The 17247-nt window shown below is 48.8% G+C and overlaps 1 protein-coding gene across 1 annotated transcript; it reads left to right on the top strand.

The window, feature by feature from the left end:
• Positions 1–3396: 3396 nt before the first annotated feature.
• On the top strand, positions 3397–11170 carry RFLNB (refilin B). The gene is made up of 3 exons (XM_032457506.1): positions 3397–3719; positions 6454–6563; positions 8227–11170. Exons 1-3 carry the CDS (start codon positions 3495–3497, stop codon positions 8555–8557), a joined length of 666 nt encoding a protein of 221 aa, XP_032313397.1. The 5' UTR covers positions 3397–3494; the 3' UTR covers positions 8558–11170.
• Positions 11171–17247: the final 6077 nt, after the last annotated feature.

Here is a 17247-nt window from a genome sequence, read left to right as displayed (position 1 = left end):
GCAAGGTGCCTTGGGCATGCAGCACAAGCCAGCAAGGCTGGAGCCGGAGTGTTTTTAATCTGCTGGAGGGCTGGGTTTACCCAAGACAAGCTGTTCCAAAAACAATAAGCAGCAGCCGTTGTGGGGGTCCTGCCCTACTCTTGCCTGACTCAACTCCCATTTGGGCATCAGCTTAATTTAGTGGAGAAAAAGGGAAAATGCAGGATTGGCATTCATTGTTACGCAGCTTTGTTTCTCAGACCCTGCTGGGAGAGGCCTCAGGCCAGAAGCCAAGTCCTATGAGGACACTGGTCCCTGTGATCCAGGCAGGGGACGATGGCTGCTCTGAAAGGACAGCTTTGAGAAAAGGCCACTCTTTATGCAGGTGCCCTGGTCTCATTTGGTTTTGTGCAGTTCACTCCTGGTCTCTAGGTTAACCCCAGCTACGCCTGAAAAGAAGGCCTGTCTTTGAAGCCAGACCAGGAGAGGGAAAGTGAAATCTGTTGTCTTTCTCAAGCTTTGGTTAGTTTTTGTTTTGTTTTGTTTTTTTTAAAGAAATGTTCTTTGGAAAATAATCTGGAATAAGATGTAGGACAATGATAAGCCCAGGGAGCAGGGCTCTTAAAAAGGACGACAGTGGATTCGCAGCAGCACGGACTCATTGCTCTGGGCTGAGGAAACAGCTGACTTCCAGGGTCTGAGCTGCAGGGCTCCCGTGAGGTTATGAGGGAAGTGTCCCTGCTGTCCCACCCAGGGGACTCAGGGGCAGGTTGAAGTTGGATGGTTCCCGTGTTAAGAGCACCTCTGCTCGTCTACACCAGGAACACCGTGAGCTCAAGGATGCCTGGGCCAGGCTGAACGTGCCTTCCACGTTCTCCTCTGAACCCACGCAGCTTCCCGTCAGCTCAGGCTTGTCTCTTTGAAGACAGTCTGGACAGGAAGGGACAAACCCAGGGTCCCAGTTGCCTTTTAATTGGCTCAACAGAGTCCTAGGGGCCGTGGAGGGGGAGACTTTGGTGCAGCTTATTGAGGGAGGGGCACTTAAGTGGTCCATGGGACCACGGGCTCCACCTTTGCTTCTCTGTCAGCATCAGGTCCTGGGGCTGAATTCCTCTTCCAGCTTCACCAGATTCTTGTGTGTGTTTGTCAGTACTGGGCTCCTCTGTAAGGCAGGAGGTCATGGCGTGCAGTCATCTTCTGCTCTGGGAACAACTTGGTAATTGTCCTGACCTCTAAAACGTTTACTGAGATACCCCTCTGGAGTTGGGGAGAGGCTATCTTGGGGATCAGACAGAACCCTCGCAGGATGGAACTCAGCACATGCAGGCTTCCTTGGTCCAGTGTGAGGGCCAAGACGCCCGTGTGAAGTCCTGGGCCACCTCCTTGATGACCCCAGTGCCAAGGAGGAAGGGTGCCTCAAAGGCATCCCCTTGATCTGCCTGGACCCTCCAAAGCTGGCAGCTTCACACCCCCTTGCTCACTGCGGCAACTTTAATGTCTTGGTGGGCCTTTGTCAGAATATGAATAATCTGAACCCTTCAGAATTCCCATCAGAAGGTGGCAACGCAGGGCTTCCCCAGGGAGAGATCCCTCCCCAGATCTTCACAACAATCCACACTTTGATGGAGACAGCGGCTGCACTGGCCTTGCACGCTGACCTTCCTCATTCTCATCCTCCTCCTCCAGACTGATAAGCTTGAAGGCCACCACTGACTTGGAGCAAATGCCATCTTCCTAGACACCTTTCCCCACCTGGCCAGGCTTAGGGACCAGCTTTCAAGACCTGTCTAGGAAACCTGGTGGGCAAACTCCCTCTATTGCACTGAGTCCTCCCGCTGCCAACAGACCCCACACCCCCAGGAAGCTCTTAGATTCCTTCTATGATGCCCCAGGTTGGGGGCAGTCTGGGATGTGCAGATGATGGAGTCAACAGGGGTAGGGAGATGTAGCCACATGGTTGACCCACTTTCTAAGACCCACTGCTGACGGCACGTCCTTGCACTAACCACTGATCTAGGACTGTGCACCGTAGCCTATCCCCACAGACCCTAAATGAATGTACGACCTCCCAGCATACAGCCATGTACCAGGTTTTATTCTCTGTGGAGGGGATGGTCCTGGGCTTCCTGGTCATGGCAAGCTGCCTTGTACCAGCTGTGTGTGTGACCTGGGGCAAGTCAAGTTCCTTCTCTGTTTCCTTACCTGAAAGTGATGAGTGAGGAAGTTAGCAGGACTGAACTTTGCCAGCAGATCTCCAACATCTACCTGCTCTAAATTTTGACTTCATGAGGTCCCAAGCAGGACAAGTATCCTTCTTTTTGCCAAAGACACAGCCTGGGCCACCATGGCAGGGCATGCATGGAGCCCAGCTCTCATCCCACCAGAGAGGTCCCTAGCCCAGGGCATTACTCCTTTCCTGAGCTGGCACCTGCCAGCTAGGTCTGGACACAGCACCAGCTTGAGGACCCAGCTGAACACCCATCAGAAACCCTCAGGGTAGGGTGGCTGGTGGGGAGTGGGGCTCTCTACACTTACTGATAATCAGGGAGGTCTCTGTAAGAAACAGTACACGATTTTCCTGGTAGTTTTAGATGTGAGCACAACCCAGTTCTTCAGCTGGCAGTTACTGCGATGAGTTTCCACTCAGATAGGGCTTCTCTGTCAAACTAAGGAGGAAGAAAGAAGTCCCCCGTCTGAAAAGCTGTGACCCCCCCCACCAGGGAGCCCCTGGCCCTTCAGACAGCAGGTGGACGGTCTTCTGAGCGGTCCATCTGGTTCCAGATCCATTCTGCCCCCATGCAGAATTTCCCTGCCCTTTGTGGCCACAGGCTGTCCAGCTGAGCACCCAGGCCAGAGAGTGATGTGTCTCCCTCACCTCCAACTGCCCCCCTACCCTTAGTCCCATGAGGATAAAAGGAGTAGGCGCTCTTTTACTTCGGGGCAGAAATGAGAGCCAGAGACAGACTGAGAGCCCGCCCGGCTGAGCCAACAGGCGGCTGGAGCCATACGAAGCGCATTAACTATTAATAATTTCCAGTTGTTTGCTCGCTGGGCTCAGCCGGCTCCCCAGGCCTCTGCGGGCCGGGGCTCTATTCGGGCTCCCCCCGACGCCAAGGCTCCAGATACTAGCGCCTACCGGCCCAGCTGGGGAGGACGAGGGGCAAGGCGCCCTCGGGGCTGGGTGTGAGCGGGGTCGCGTGTCGGCTTGCGGCGTGGCAGGGAGGCGGGCGGGGCGGGGGTCCAGGCCGGCGCCCCCCGTGCCTGGGATCGGCCGCTCAGGGCGGGCTGGGCGGCCCGGCGGAGCGCAGCGCGGGCGGCGCACGGCAGGAGCGCAGCGGCCCCTGGCGCTCGGCCCGGCGGCTCTGCCACTGAGGGCGGGCGGCTGGGGCGGGACCGGGGCGGGGCGGGGGGCGGGCTCGGGAGCGCGGCGGCCAGGGGACCCGGACGGCGCGCGGGCGGCGGGCTGGGAGGGCGGCCGGGCGGGCAGCGGCCCCGGCCCCGCCGCGCGCACCAGTATGGTGGGCCGGCTGAGCCTGCAGGATGTGCCCGAGCTCGTGGACACGAAGAAGAAGGGCGACGGCGTGCTGGACAGTCCGGACTCGGGGCTGCCCCCCAGCCCCAGCCCCAGCCACTGGGCGCTCGCGGCGGCCGGGGGCGGGGGCGGTGGCGGCGGCGGTGGGGAGCGCACGCCCGCCCCCGGGGCGCTGGAGCCCGACGCGGCGGCGACCCCCGCGGCCCCGGTGAGTGGCCCCACCCCGGCCCCTTCTCCCCATCGTCTCCATCCCCTGCAGCCGAGCTCCGGACACCCAGGCGTGCAGGCCCGCCAGGGGCGCGCTGTCGGCGCCGCCGCCCGCCCGTCGGGACGGCGTGGCCAGCGCCGGGAGCCCGGGGCGGGAACGCGGCGAGAGCCTGGCCAGCTGGAGCCGGTGGCTGGAAAATTGTCATCGCCTGGGAGGCGCGGGAGCCCCAAGAGAGGCGAGGCGCCGCCTCCTCCCTTTGGGGTGGTGCCCCCCGGGGCTGCCAGGCTGCGACCCAGCCACATTCCTGACTCGGCGGGCTGGAGGGTCGAGAGGGAACCCCAGGCACCCCAGAGCTTTGCTCCCGTCGGCTCCGAAGGGCCTGCCCCCTCCCGGCCGGTCCTGGGGAGAGCCGTGTGCTTCGCTCTGCTCTGGAGCAAAGCGGGCCAGCCTTGGGGGACTGTTAGTGGCCTTGGAGAGGGCCTTTTGAGATCAGTGGCCGTTGTCCTGTCACTAACGCATGTGTGTGGCACATAATGAGTGGGAGGCCTTTAGATGAGTGGAACCTTTCAAAAATGAATCCTTCTACTTTAAAACTTTTATTTAAAGAAAAAAAGCACCAAGTTCCTTTTACCTTAGGAATCTCTCAGGCAGAGGTGTTTATTGCCTTTACCTAGAGCTCAGGGGAAGCCACATCCTGTCTACAGTCAAACCCAAAGTGGGGCTCTGAGCCTGCCCCCTCCTCCTTGGGGATGGGTATTTACAGCCCTCTCCCCCAGGGTGAAGTACTCAGTGGCAGCTGCTGCTCCTTAGGGACCCACCCACTTTGCTGGTGGGTGGAATGAATTCCTGGCCACTGATCCTGTCTCTCAGTGGTCATTAGTGGGTTCTCTCATTTCCATTAGAAGATAGCACTTGCTTCATCTTGGCCTACAGAAGCCTCACCATCTAGCCCTTTCTAGCCTCATCTTCCACATCCCTGACCACAGGCAGATACACACATCGGTGCCTCTGATGCTGCTCCCTCCAACTGGCGAGTCTTTTCCCTCTGAGGCCACACTTCTACCTCTCCCAACACGCAGCTGGCTTTTCTACCTGTCAAACTCCTGCCAGCCCTTGAATGCCCAACTTGTCACCTCCTCTAGGAGGTCTTCCTTGATGCCTCCCAGAGCCATGCCAGAGGCTGTGGCTTCGTCCCCTTTCCTTGGTGGCACCTTGTTATGAGTCTAACTCCTGCTGCCCCACCCCCTTCCAGCCTTCCCTGGAGCAAGGTGTGTGCGCAGGGTGTCTGCTGGGCAGGCAGGGATGCGGGAGCAGAGAAAGCAAGAGAACACACAACAGGAGTGCTTGTATGGGTACCGAGAAGGAGGCTATATCTAGTGTGAGTGCTGGTAGCTGTCTGCCTCCTCTTGGAGGCTGTGTCATTCTGCACCCCCAGGACTGCCTGGAAGGGGACTGCCTAGGCTGGGGAGTGTCTGGCAGCCAGAGAACTGGGGGCTGAGCAGGGCCCACTGTTACTCCAGGGGGCTGTTTCCAAAAGCTCTCCAGCAGCCAGTGCCCACACCTTACTCCCTCCACCACCCACCTTAGTTCTCATGCCCCAGTGAGGGCTTATTAAACTCTTCCCTCGAGTTCAGTTCTGGACCTGGGGACTCCCTGACTCCTCCTGTCCTATCTGGTCCCCTTTGGCTTTTGCAAAAAGCCACCCTGCGCCCCAACCTGACACCTTGTCCTGGTAACGTAACAGTCTTAGAGCCGACCTTCTAGAAATGTCTGCTTCTTGGAAGACATGGGGGTGGGGCTGCCATGGCCACACCCTGACCCAAGTGTGGGTCCTTCTCTCAAATCAGGCCAAGAAAATGACAGCTCCTGGTAAAGCTAAGAACCCAAAGGGCTGTTTTCTGTCACTCACTTAACACAGAAGCCCTGATTCCAATCAGAAAGAGCAAAACACTAGGACCTGTGTGGAGGCGGGTCCTGTCTCTTACTCAGGCTACTTGGTAAATCAGAAAACAAGATGCTTCGACCAGGCTGGAAGATGGTTCACCTGGGATGCTGTGCCCTGGTTCTTTGAGTTTTCTGGGTAGTGGCAGGTGACGTAGAGAACTTTTTGGTGTTTGTCTTACCAGTGAGTTTCGTCCATCTTGGCTGGATGTTGACCTGGTGGCCCTGGAGGCAGAGGACGTGGGGGAAGTTGGACTGAAACTCCAGTGTAAAAAATATCTCTGCTAGCTTTTCTTTTTTGTTTGTTTTGGCCTTTTCTGGAGAGTTGCTGAGACAATGACGGGGTTGGGGACACGTAATTGAGGGTTCTGGGGTGGGGAAGCCCCAGTTCATTGCGTTTTTCTTACTGCCTGGCTTCAGGCAGAGGCAGAAGCCCCAGGGTCTGGCCACGGTTGTGATGCTGAGCTCAACTTCATATCTTGTTTTCATCCTTTCCCAAAACCTCGATGGAAGGGGACACCCCCTCGGTGTGTAGATGAGGTCGCAGGGCTTCTAATGTGATTCTGCCGAGGGCACAGAGCACATTCGTGACAGACCTGGGATTCGAGCAGACCCCTCGGCACTCTCTCTGGGGGCTCTTCCCAGGCTATGGGGCAGCCCTTCTCTGGCATCATTCCCAGGACGGGGATGCAAATCATAGTTGGGCCCATCAGCTGGAGGCTCATAGCCAGGACCCTCTGTGGGGAATGCATCAGATGGGCCTGTGGTCTAACTGCATTTTCCATCTTTGCAGAATCCAGCTTCTCTCCCCAACCCCCTGGCCTCCGGCTACTCACCAAGATTATGCCCCCTGTCCTTTGGCGAAGGAGTGGAATTTGACCCCTTACCACCAACAGAAGTAAGGTAAATATAGCAGGACCTGATTGCATTTTATTTCTGTTTTCATATTTTCTTCCAGTAATTAATGCTCGTTATTAAAAAAAAAGTTAATTACAAAAGTGTACCAAATACTATTCTAGTTTAAGGGGGTACCCTTTCAGATTTTTTTTTGTATTCTAACCATTTGAATATAGATATACTTACTAAAATGAAAACGAGATCACTTTATACATCAAGTCCTACAACTTGCTTTTTGGGCTTCATAGATTGTGACCATCAGGTGTTGAAAATTTTGTGATGATGTAATTCCTCCTTCCAGAAGCTGCTTCCCACATCCCCTCACCCCCACCCTACCCCAGCATCAAGGTGCTGTGAACCTTGTCTCAGTTATAGTACCAGTCTTCCCTGGGGAATTTAATCTCATCCAGGATCATCTGGGGGCAGAGCTCCACTGAGAGGCTCCATTCAAGATATGTCTTTTTAGAGAAAGGCATTTTACTTTTGGTAGCTGGAGTTTCAGTTGCGTGAACACAAAGGGCCCTTTGACACAGAACAAAGGAGGCTCACCAGTTTGGAGGTGAGCAGTTCAGCCTTTTATTCCTGAGGAGCTTGTATTTTGAACAAAATGAGGACATGACTTCATGACATCAGCTTCCACCAGCCTCTTAACCTACTTGCCCAGGGAGAATAGATGTTTCCATCTGACTCATTTTTAAAAGAATGCTGATTCTTACTCCCTGACCAGTGGGAGGGGGCTGCTGGGGGCCAGTGCTGTCCCAGGCGTCTGTGCGATGCTTGTACTTCTCTTGGTATCTGTGAAGATGCAATAATTAGAAAGTAAAATGAATTCATGCTTCGCCCTCCCCCCAGAAAATTAACCAAAGAAGGACTTTGAAAAATTAACCAAAAAATTGCCAAAGAAGGACTTAAAAAAAATACTAATGTGGCTGCTGAGGAACGTGGATGTTAATTTATTCTATGAAAATCAAGACTGTGATTGGCTTTGATGGGTAAGGTCAGATCTCGGAATCCCTGGGTTTGAGGGGTCACCAGACTGAAGGCCATACTAGCACATGGTGTCACCGAGCTTCCAGAACCAGCATTCAGGATGTCTGGGTCCCTCATCCTCTCATTAAAGAGCTGATTGTTCACTTCAGGGAACAGAAGGAGAGACCACTCACCCGTCGTGGACAGGAGAATCCGCCTTGTCATACAGTAATTCCCATCGACAGCGCTTGCTGTGGGTTAGCGCCCTCCCAGTTACAATGGGCACCTTTTACAGAGAGGAACCTGAGGCTTGGTAGTTAAGTAACTCAGCCAAGGTCTCGTAGCTTAAGTAAGTGGGAGCTGACCCCAGGGGCTGCTGCCTGCGGTGAGGCCCAGGGAGTGTCGGGTAAACTTGGGAGCCCTGCACGGCCGCCTTTAAATCCCAGCTCCGCTGCCCCCTCCCACGTGACCTTAACCTCTGTGCCTCCCAGGTGCAGATTTCTTCTCCCAGGCTTGTTGGGAAGATTAAATTAGATCCTGAAAGTCAGGTGCTTAGTGCAGGACCACACAGTACGTGTGTCATCAACTCTGCTGCTTCTCCTTGGAGTCCCCCCCATCTCAAGGTCCCAGGTCACAGGAGGGACCCCCAGGCCCCTAGCTCAGAGGAGCGGCTTCACGCGGCCTTATGTCTCCTGCCCAGGTACACGTCCTCGGTCAAGTACGACTCAGAGCGGCACTTCATCGACGACGTCCACCTGCCCCTGGGCCTGGCGGTGGCCTCCTGCAGCCAGACCATCACCTGCGTCCCCAGCTGCACGTGGCGCAACTACAAGGCCGAGGTGCGCTTTGAGCCCCGCCACAAGCCCGCCCGCTTCCTCAGCACCACCATTGTCTACCCCAAGTACCCCAAGACCGTCTATACCACCACCCTGGATTACAACCGCCACAAGACCCTGAGGAGGTTCCTGTCCAGCGTGGAGCTGGAAGCCACGGAGTTCGTGGGCGGCGATTACCTGTCGGACGAGAGCTGACTGGAGCGGGCTGGGGGGGCTGGACCAGCGTTAGCCGTCCTGGTCGAGGGGGGCCCAGTGGCCCTCACGTGTCATCCTGGCCCCAGAAGAGTCTAACCCAGAGATACCTCTGAGCCCAGCTTAGGGAAGGAAAAAATAAGTCACAGTATCTTCTAATTATTCAGAGAATTTGGTTTTTACAATTTTTTCAAATTGTTTTTCAAAGGAGTGTATTTCCTAGTCTGCTGCTACCTGGCTTCCCCAAAGTCTCAATGTGATGAGAAAATAAAAGAGTGGCTAGAGCAACAGGAAAATGGCCACAATTTGAAGCAGGGATGGTAGGGATAGCTCTCCTTCCACTGGTCAGTAGTTCTGAGGAGGAGTGTAAGAGGAAATCTCTGAGATGGAAAAAGTGAGTTTGAAGAAATTTCAGCCCCGGGTGGCTTCACTGCTACGAAAGTGGTGCTAATTCAGTGAGCTGTGACACCCATATGGGTTCAATCTGTGGAGAGTTGAGTTCCATTCCGTTTTTTATTTCCATTTGTATTTCCTGTTAAACCAAAGCCCTTGGAATTCTCTAAATCTTTTTTGTGATATCGAAAAACCCCAAACTCCAATATAAGATGTCTTGAAAAAAAGGAAGGAAGAAAGAAAAGGTTCGCCCTGTTCTCAGCTCTGCAGAGGGCTCAGGCCAACGGATGGCCAAGTTTAAGAGCAACAGCTTTGGTTCCAGCTCCTTCCCTGGGTGGGTTCATACTTGGGCTCTGGTGAAGCACCTCGAAGCCTTGGCATCTGTTAAAGTCTCCACAGGCCTGTGTAACTCTCCTATATTTTTGGGTTTCCAAATACTTTCCCATTTTTTTCATAAGGCAAAATATAGCAGAGGGCCCTTTGGAGAGAAATGGCATTTTGCAAGAACGATTAGGAAAAACACTTTTTAGGGGGGACTTAGGAATTCTGCTGGCGCCTGAGGTCTCAGCTGAAAAGCAATTAACTCTACACCCCCCTACCCCCAACCCAAGTAAAGCAAAGGTGAATTCAGAATAGGGAATGATGTCCCAAGTCAAACTCCAAAACCTAGGTGCCGTGGTGGCCATACAAGTTTAAGCATTCATTTTAGTGTAAGTGACAGTCATGTCGTTGGTTGTGAGCTGAAGGAACTTTGTGAATTCAGCTGAGCGGGTCGTAGAAGCAGGGCCTCAGGCTGGGCCAGGCCAGGAGGGCGATGTGACCAGGTTGCCCTGGCCTTCAGCCTCCTGCCTGCCCTGCCTCGCCCTGGCCCTTTTTCCTCCTTCCCATCCCTGTGGGTTTTGAGTAAAGGAAGTGGCAGATGGCTTTGGTTCTTCTGATACTGGAAAGAATGAAGCCACGGGTATTTTCCTTTGATTGCATCCAAATTATATCTGGTGCTTGGAGGTTGCTGAGTCCTGGGAGCTCAGGCTTCTGCTATATCTTCAGGTTTCTGCTGATGGGTTCCATCTGTCCTGAAAGCAGAAGTGATGGCTCTGTGGGTCCCCTGGTGCCACAGCAGGGACATTTGTTCTGAGGACAGCAGGTGTGATGATGGTCACTCTCATTTGAAGTCATCAGAGGCCTTGGGAGCCAAAGTGTCTGCTGTCCTCTTCCGAGTGAATAGCTTTCAGTCCATTGTGTGCCTGATTGGAACCAACCATCCCTTCCATGGACCCTGCGATTGGCTCCACTGTCCCGAGTTTGCTGGGGTGATGCTCAGCAGGGACCCCTCGTGGGGGCACCCCAGGACCCCTCAGTCATCGTGCAGAGCAACAAACACTTCCTGCATTTTGAAGAGCAAATTACACAGCATTTATTGATAGAAATGCTTTTTTTCCCCACTGATTTCACAATCTTGTCATTTAAGACAAGTGGTAAATGTAAATTTTGAAGTACGGTAAGAGAATTCCCGGGGTTTGGCTTTGACCCAGGGGGCACACTTGGTGAGCTCAGAACGATGTTGTGGGCAGCGCGGCTAGAGAGACCAGGGTGGGAGGACGTGGCCTTTGAACACAGCCCCATGTTGAGATGCACGCATGAGATTTTTTTTGATACGAAATTTATCAGTAACGTAAGTAGGCGTGAGCAATTGCGGATGTGTCATGTGAATGGAAAAGCAGTTTTTGTTTTGTTAACTTATTCACTAGGGACCCAACTGTAGTTCCCGCAAATCCTTTCTTTTTGTCCAAATCTGCTTTGCTAAAAGTTGCAGAGAAGGACGTTTGTGAGATTGTAACAGGACCTGTCGGGGGGATGGAATGACGTTGATCAGAGGTCGTGTTAGTTTGCAAGGTGGAAGCAATGATTTTCAAAACTCACTGATTAAAAGCAAACATCCCTGAGCGTGTCTGGGAAATACCATTTACTTAGGAATTAAAAAGCCTTTTTTCCCCTCAGACTCTTAAATGTCTTCTCTGTAATAAGGATGATTTGTACTTTCAGAGAAAGATTTTCTTTTTAAATCACAGACCTTTTCAAAAGACTAAATACCTTTTCATTTAATACTTTTCCTATTTCTAACCTTAGGAATAGTATTTGATGGAAACTACTTTTAAAATTTATCCTTGACATCTGTCCCACACCATTTGGCTTTATGACTTCTTCATTTAATAATAAATTATCTTTTAAAAAAAACCTTGGAAATGGTTCTCTTTTTTGGAATAAAATCAGAATGTCTGGTTAAGAAAAATGAGATAAATGGCTGCTCCTTGAGAAGTTTTAAGACAAGATTATATACTAATAGTATAACACTTGTGACTGGGGCATGCGAACTCCTGGGGGTGCAAGAAGATTTCTCAAGGGGTTCCTGGGCACCAGTAGTTTTAAGGGATTTGTTCCCAGATTCCACGTTTACTCCTCCCCAAAGCAGTCTGCCCTGAAATTCACCTGTGAGCGGCGACATCAGGCCAGCCCCTTCCCCTCTACCCTTTCAAATTGCCTTCTTTCCACTTTGCGTAAGAAATACATGCCTTAGTCCAACCCAGCCTGAATTATTATCGTGGAGTTCTGCTCTGGGCTGGAAAAATCAATAGGGAGGACAAAGGAACAGCTACAAACATGGTGTCTGTAGGCTTCATGTCTGTCTGTCTGTCTGTCTGTCTGTCTGCAGCATCCTGCACATAAATTGTCCTGGTGGTGGGAGCAGAGGTGGGCCTGCGTCGGGAGGGTCTCACTTCCAACATCTAGTAAAGTGAGATGGTCAGAGCAATGACACGCCAGGTAGGAACCCACATCTCTTCAATCTCACTGTTGTCTTCCCTGAGGAGAAGTCCCTTTGGGCAAAGTGAAGAGAGGGTCGGTAAGCGCTATGGGAAGTGAAGGCGTCTGATTTCACTCCAGCATCAAATCCACAGCAGGGCTCTGTGTCTTGTCCGTTAGTCTTGAGTTGCGACTCAAAGAAACATGTCCCAGGAATGCATATTATCATTCTTACAAATAGATTTTAAAGATCAGTCTCTTTTTAATAGGAATTAAGTCTACCTTGGCTGACTTGGATGACAACGAGGGCTAATTTTGCCAATTAGATTATATGGTGTAGACTTTCCATAAAATGAATGGGCCAATCAGTAGTTCTAAGGTTTTGATGGAAAAATATGTAAAGCATGTAAGATTAAAACTATAATTTGTGTGTGTGTGGAGAGAGAGAGAAAGAAGCAAAAGTGTGTTGAAACTAACAATGTTTCAATTTTTCCAAACTATCTAAGTATATATCATGTTAAGCTGATGCCCTCAAGAGAAACAGTAGTAGGTATAGTTAACAATAATACAATAAATCTTAGAAAGCCTTTTTGGTATACTCCCCAGACATTTAAGTGAATAACTCTATTGATTAGGTAATGATTCCTACTGCATGGAATGCCTCTTGTAAAATTAAATTCTAATAATTTCATTTTGGAGTGTAATCATTATCAAGCGGTTTGTTTATATCACTATTTCCCACAGTACTTTCTGCAGAATAAAATAAGGTGCTCTGATCAAATAAGTCTGGGGAAGTGAACAGTTGACCAATACTAAATATGTTTATTGCAGGCTTCTGGGAACCCTTGTATTAACAACTGTCGCTGCTTGACACCCACCACAAAATCACAGTGACACACAGCAGTAAGCATTTTTTTCTTACTTACGAGTCTGTAGGTCTGATAGGGCGTTGCTGCCCAAGGCTGGATGTTGAGTTCAAGTTTGTTCCACTTGTCCTTGAAGTAGGCTGGGAAGGTTACAGTCTTCTGGAAGAGGTCAAAAGCTCCCAGAAGGGCAAGTGGAAACACGCAATACCTCTTCAGGCCCATACTAGAAACTGGCACCCTGTTACTCTCACCCTCGTTCTACTGGCCAGAGCAAGGTGCGTGGCCACACCTCACAGCAGTGGGTGGGGGAACCATACTTCAGTCATGGATGTGAGAAGGAGAGAGTTTTTGCTGTACAATAATCTACCATAGCCTTTAATATGGTAAAGGGCATTGAGGATCTTCAAAAGGGAAGATCTAGTATGTAGCATTTTCAAAGCTCATGGGACCAAAGAACCCATGTGCATCTCACAGGACTCACGTTTTTTTGGAATACACTTTAACAAATGCTGGTTTATATGTATAACAATTAGAGTGCGGTCAGGAAAACCAAAACCATACAAGATATTTCCAGCAGAAGGGATTTCATACAGAGAGTTGGTCACACGGATGTGGGAAGGCTAAAAGAACAAAAAGGGGACCTTAAGTAACCCTAATTGTTAGTAACCGTAGGAAGCGGCTCCCACCCCTAGGCCCCCCCTGTGGCAATTTCCACCTTAAGAAAAAGATAAGCAAATTAAACCCAAAGTCAGAGGAAGGAAGGAAATAATATTTTTATTGATTAAATAGAAACAGACGAATAATTGTGAAAATTTTAAAAAGAAAAATTTGATTCTTTGAAAAAAACTAGTAAACCTCAGCTAGATTGATCAAGAAAGAGAAAGTACAGATTACCAACATTATAACTAAATAGAGATCCTGCAGGTGCCAAAAGCATAGTAAAATAATTTTAGGAACAACTTTATGCCAACAAATTTGACAACGTAGATAAAAAGGAAAAATTCCTTTAAAAAAATCTTTATTTGTTGCATTCACATGGATAGACCTAGAGATTATCATATTAAGTGAAGTCAGAGAAAGACAAATAACATATGATACCAGTTATACGTGGAATCTAAAAAATAAATGATACAAATGAACTTATTTACAAAACAGAAGGAGACTCACAGACAGAAAACAAACTTACGGTTACCAAAGGAGGAAGGAGGTGGAAGGATAAACTAGGAGTTTGGGATTAACAGGTACACACTACTATATATAAAATAGATAAACAAGGACCTACTGTGTAGCACAGAGAACTACATTCAATATCTTGTACTAACCTCTAATGGAAAAGAATCTGTGAAAGAATATATAAGAATATATTATATGTATATATCTGAATCACTTTGCTGTACACCTGAAACTAACGTAACATTGTTAATCAACTATAGTTCAATTAAAAAAAAAACTTTATCTGACCAAACTGGCATGAGATGAAATAGAAAATCTGAAAAAAGCGAACTATTTATTTATTTCTGTTCTTCAAAGACTCCATTGAGAAAAAAAATAAGCCACACACTGAAAAAAAAATTCACATCTGAGAAAGGACTTATCTCCAGACTGTATAAAGCACTCTCACAAGTCAACATGAGAATTACAGCCTTATTAAAAACAGGCAAGAGACTTCACAAAGGAAGATCTACAGATGGAAAATAAGCTTGTGAAAAAGTGTTCCACATCATTAGTGATCGTGAAATGCAAATTAAAATCACAATGAAATGCCACTAGATAATTTACCCAACAGAAATGAAAGTGTTCATATGAAAATACGAGAGTGTTCATGGCAGTTTAGTTCACCATGTGCTGAAGGAGCTGAAATGTCCATCCATCAACAGGAGAAGTAATCCACCTTGGTCTGTGTTCCTACAGTGGAATACCACTTAGCAGTAAAAGGAATACATTACTGCTACATGTAACATCGGGATGAATCTCACAGACATGATGCTGACAGGCACCAGAGACTATAGACCACACGATTGCATATGCATGACCATCTAGAGCCGGCAAAACGAATCTAAGTTGAAAAAAATAATAGTGATTGCCGAGGTGTATGTGATGAGGATGATTGGGAAGGGAGTGAGGGAACTTTCTTTGCAGATGGAAACATTTTATATCATGATGAGAGTGAGTTGCCTGGGTATATACTTTGTCAAAACTGTACAATTTAGATCCGTGCATTCTAATGTAATTTTTTCCTCCAAGAAAAGAGAATTATAAAAAATGAGAGGAATGGGGAGTGGATGGAGATACAGATAAAAAAAAGAATGGTAGAAGGTGAAAATTCTAGAAACTGGGTGATGGATACATGGGGTTTCATTATGCTATGTCTACTTTATATATATTTGAAGGTTTCCACAGTAAAACTTGGAAGAAGTGTATCTTTAATAATGTTTCTATGACACAACTGGTAAGTGCTTGTTTAAAACAAATTGGAAAATACATATTTGCAAAAATAAAAATCACTCCTGTTTCCCCAGGAGATAAAGCATTACTGATTTTTGGAGAACTGTAGCTTCTGATGGTGGTACAATGGACCAATCTAACAGACTACATTGCTTTTAGATGGCGACAAGGCAAATGCTATTTTCAACCTCACAGTAGCATGGAATAGTAGGGGTGGAATTAAGTCATCAGAGCATAAAGGGGCTGGGTTGGTTTTGTTTTGTTTTGTTTTGTCTTAGTGGGAGATTTTTGTTCTTTATGTTTGCTGGTTTCTTTTGCCCAGTGAGAAGGCAGGGGTCTTGGGAGCATCAAACCGATTGCTGATAATTACAAATTACTGCTTTTCTCCCAAAGCCCTGGGGCTGAGGGTAGAGAATTAAGCTGGCAAGCACAATGAACAGGATGTTCTGAATGTCCACGCAACTGTTCCCAGCCTGGAGAAGTTCTTACAAAGCAAGAAATGTCCAAAAAAGTTAGTTTAGATGGATTCTTTTGTATATTTGTTTTTCATGGATTTATTTGTATTCACTTATTTTCAAAAGGGTACAATCTTTGCCACCTTCACAAAGGGAAATTTATGCCCTGTTTTTAGGCAGATAAGGGGAGAGCAATCTACATCTGTTGATTCTTAGTTGCCTTCAGCTCAAAATAATCCTTATGCCAAAGTGGCAGATTTGGGGGTGACGTATCCTGGACGCCTTCACTAGACTGCCTAGATTAAAATCTCAGCTCCACCATTTATGAGCTGTGTGACCTTGAGCAAGTCCCTTAAACTTTCTGTAAAATAAGGATAAGAAGACCTCTTTTCTCATGGAGAACTTGTGAAGATAAATGAGTTAATACATGCAAAGTGCTTAGAACAGTACTGGCCATGAGTTAAAAACTATACAAGTGTTTCTTGTTTTAATTACTTTTTGGCTTGTGATTTCACTCCCAAGAATGTACACAAAGCACTGGAAAACTGCACTAAAATGTGCATCTAAAGATGTTTCTTGCAAACTTGTTCAGAATAGCCAAAAAAAAAAAAGGAAACTAAGTCAATGTCCACAAATAGGGGTTGAATTAATAGTCTCTATAATGAAATACCAGGGAAGCATCACAAATGATGAGGTGGATGTGAATTTAGGGACTTGAAAAGATGTCCCTGCTGTATTTTTCAGACGCCAGTCAGAGGACAGCACATGTATTATCACCCCATTAGTTTTATTTTCCTGTTTGTAGTTGCATGACTAGTAAAGGACTGGAAGGATGGGTACCAAATGGATGAGTCTAGAGCTCTCTGAATGGTGGGACTATTCGGTGTTTTAAAAACACTTTTTTTTTTTTTTTTTTTGCTAATTTGTCTGTAATATGTAGGCCTTTCCTCGGTAATCTGAGAAGTAAAACCTGTGTGTGGAACATGATACAACTTCCTGGTGAGTTAAGCGTAGAGAAGCCAGAGAGCTCAATGATCAGTGTGTCTGTCCCTCAGACCGGGGTTAAGAGCTATGGAGAGTCTGGGCTTTTACACTAACTGCAAGCTAACATGTTAGCCTCCTCCTCACTTTCATGGATGCTGGCTGAAGACACGAGTCTCTTGGGTCAGTGACAAAGGACGATTTGTGAGTCACAGCAATAGCCAGAGATTCCGCCTCTGTTTGTTGGATTCCAGGGCCTCCATCCCCACAGAATGATGCAGAGGGGGCCAGGTGGTACCAGGACATAAAGGGTCGTGTTAGGGGAGAGGAACTCTGAGCTTAGGAACTGGAATGGAGAGCAAGAGAACGCAGGCAGTCAGCGTCTCTCCTCTCCGGACGCGCAGACACGTGTCTGTGGGGAATCACCTCCCAACCACCGCAGCTTCTCAAATGTCAGCTTGCATGTGAGCCACCTGGGGACTTGTTAAACTATACGTTCTGATTTGGGAAGTCTGGGCTGGGGCCCGAGAATTTCTAACAAGCTCCTAACAAGGTCATGCGTGGGCTGCTGGCCCCAGGCCCAGGGTTTGAGCAGGGAGGCCTCCTCACCATCCTCGTGCAGTGAGTAGCCGCAGGCGGGCGGGCCTCGGGTGCTGTGAGGAGGCGGAACCTTCCCAAGCCCTTCCCCGTGCTGGTCAGAAGGCGGGCTGTCGGAGGTCTCAAAGGCCAGATCTGACCATGAACAAGTACACAG

Source organism: Camelus ferus, chromosome 16 (genome assembly GCF_009834535.1).
Source record: "Camelus ferus isolate YT-003-E chromosome 16, BCGSAC_Cfer_1.0, whole genome shotgun sequence".
Lineage (NCBI taxonomy): Eukaryota > Metazoa > Chordata > Mammalia > Artiodactyla > Camelidae > Camelus > Camelus ferus.
This window is presented reverse-complemented; position numbering and strand designations above follow the sequence as displayed.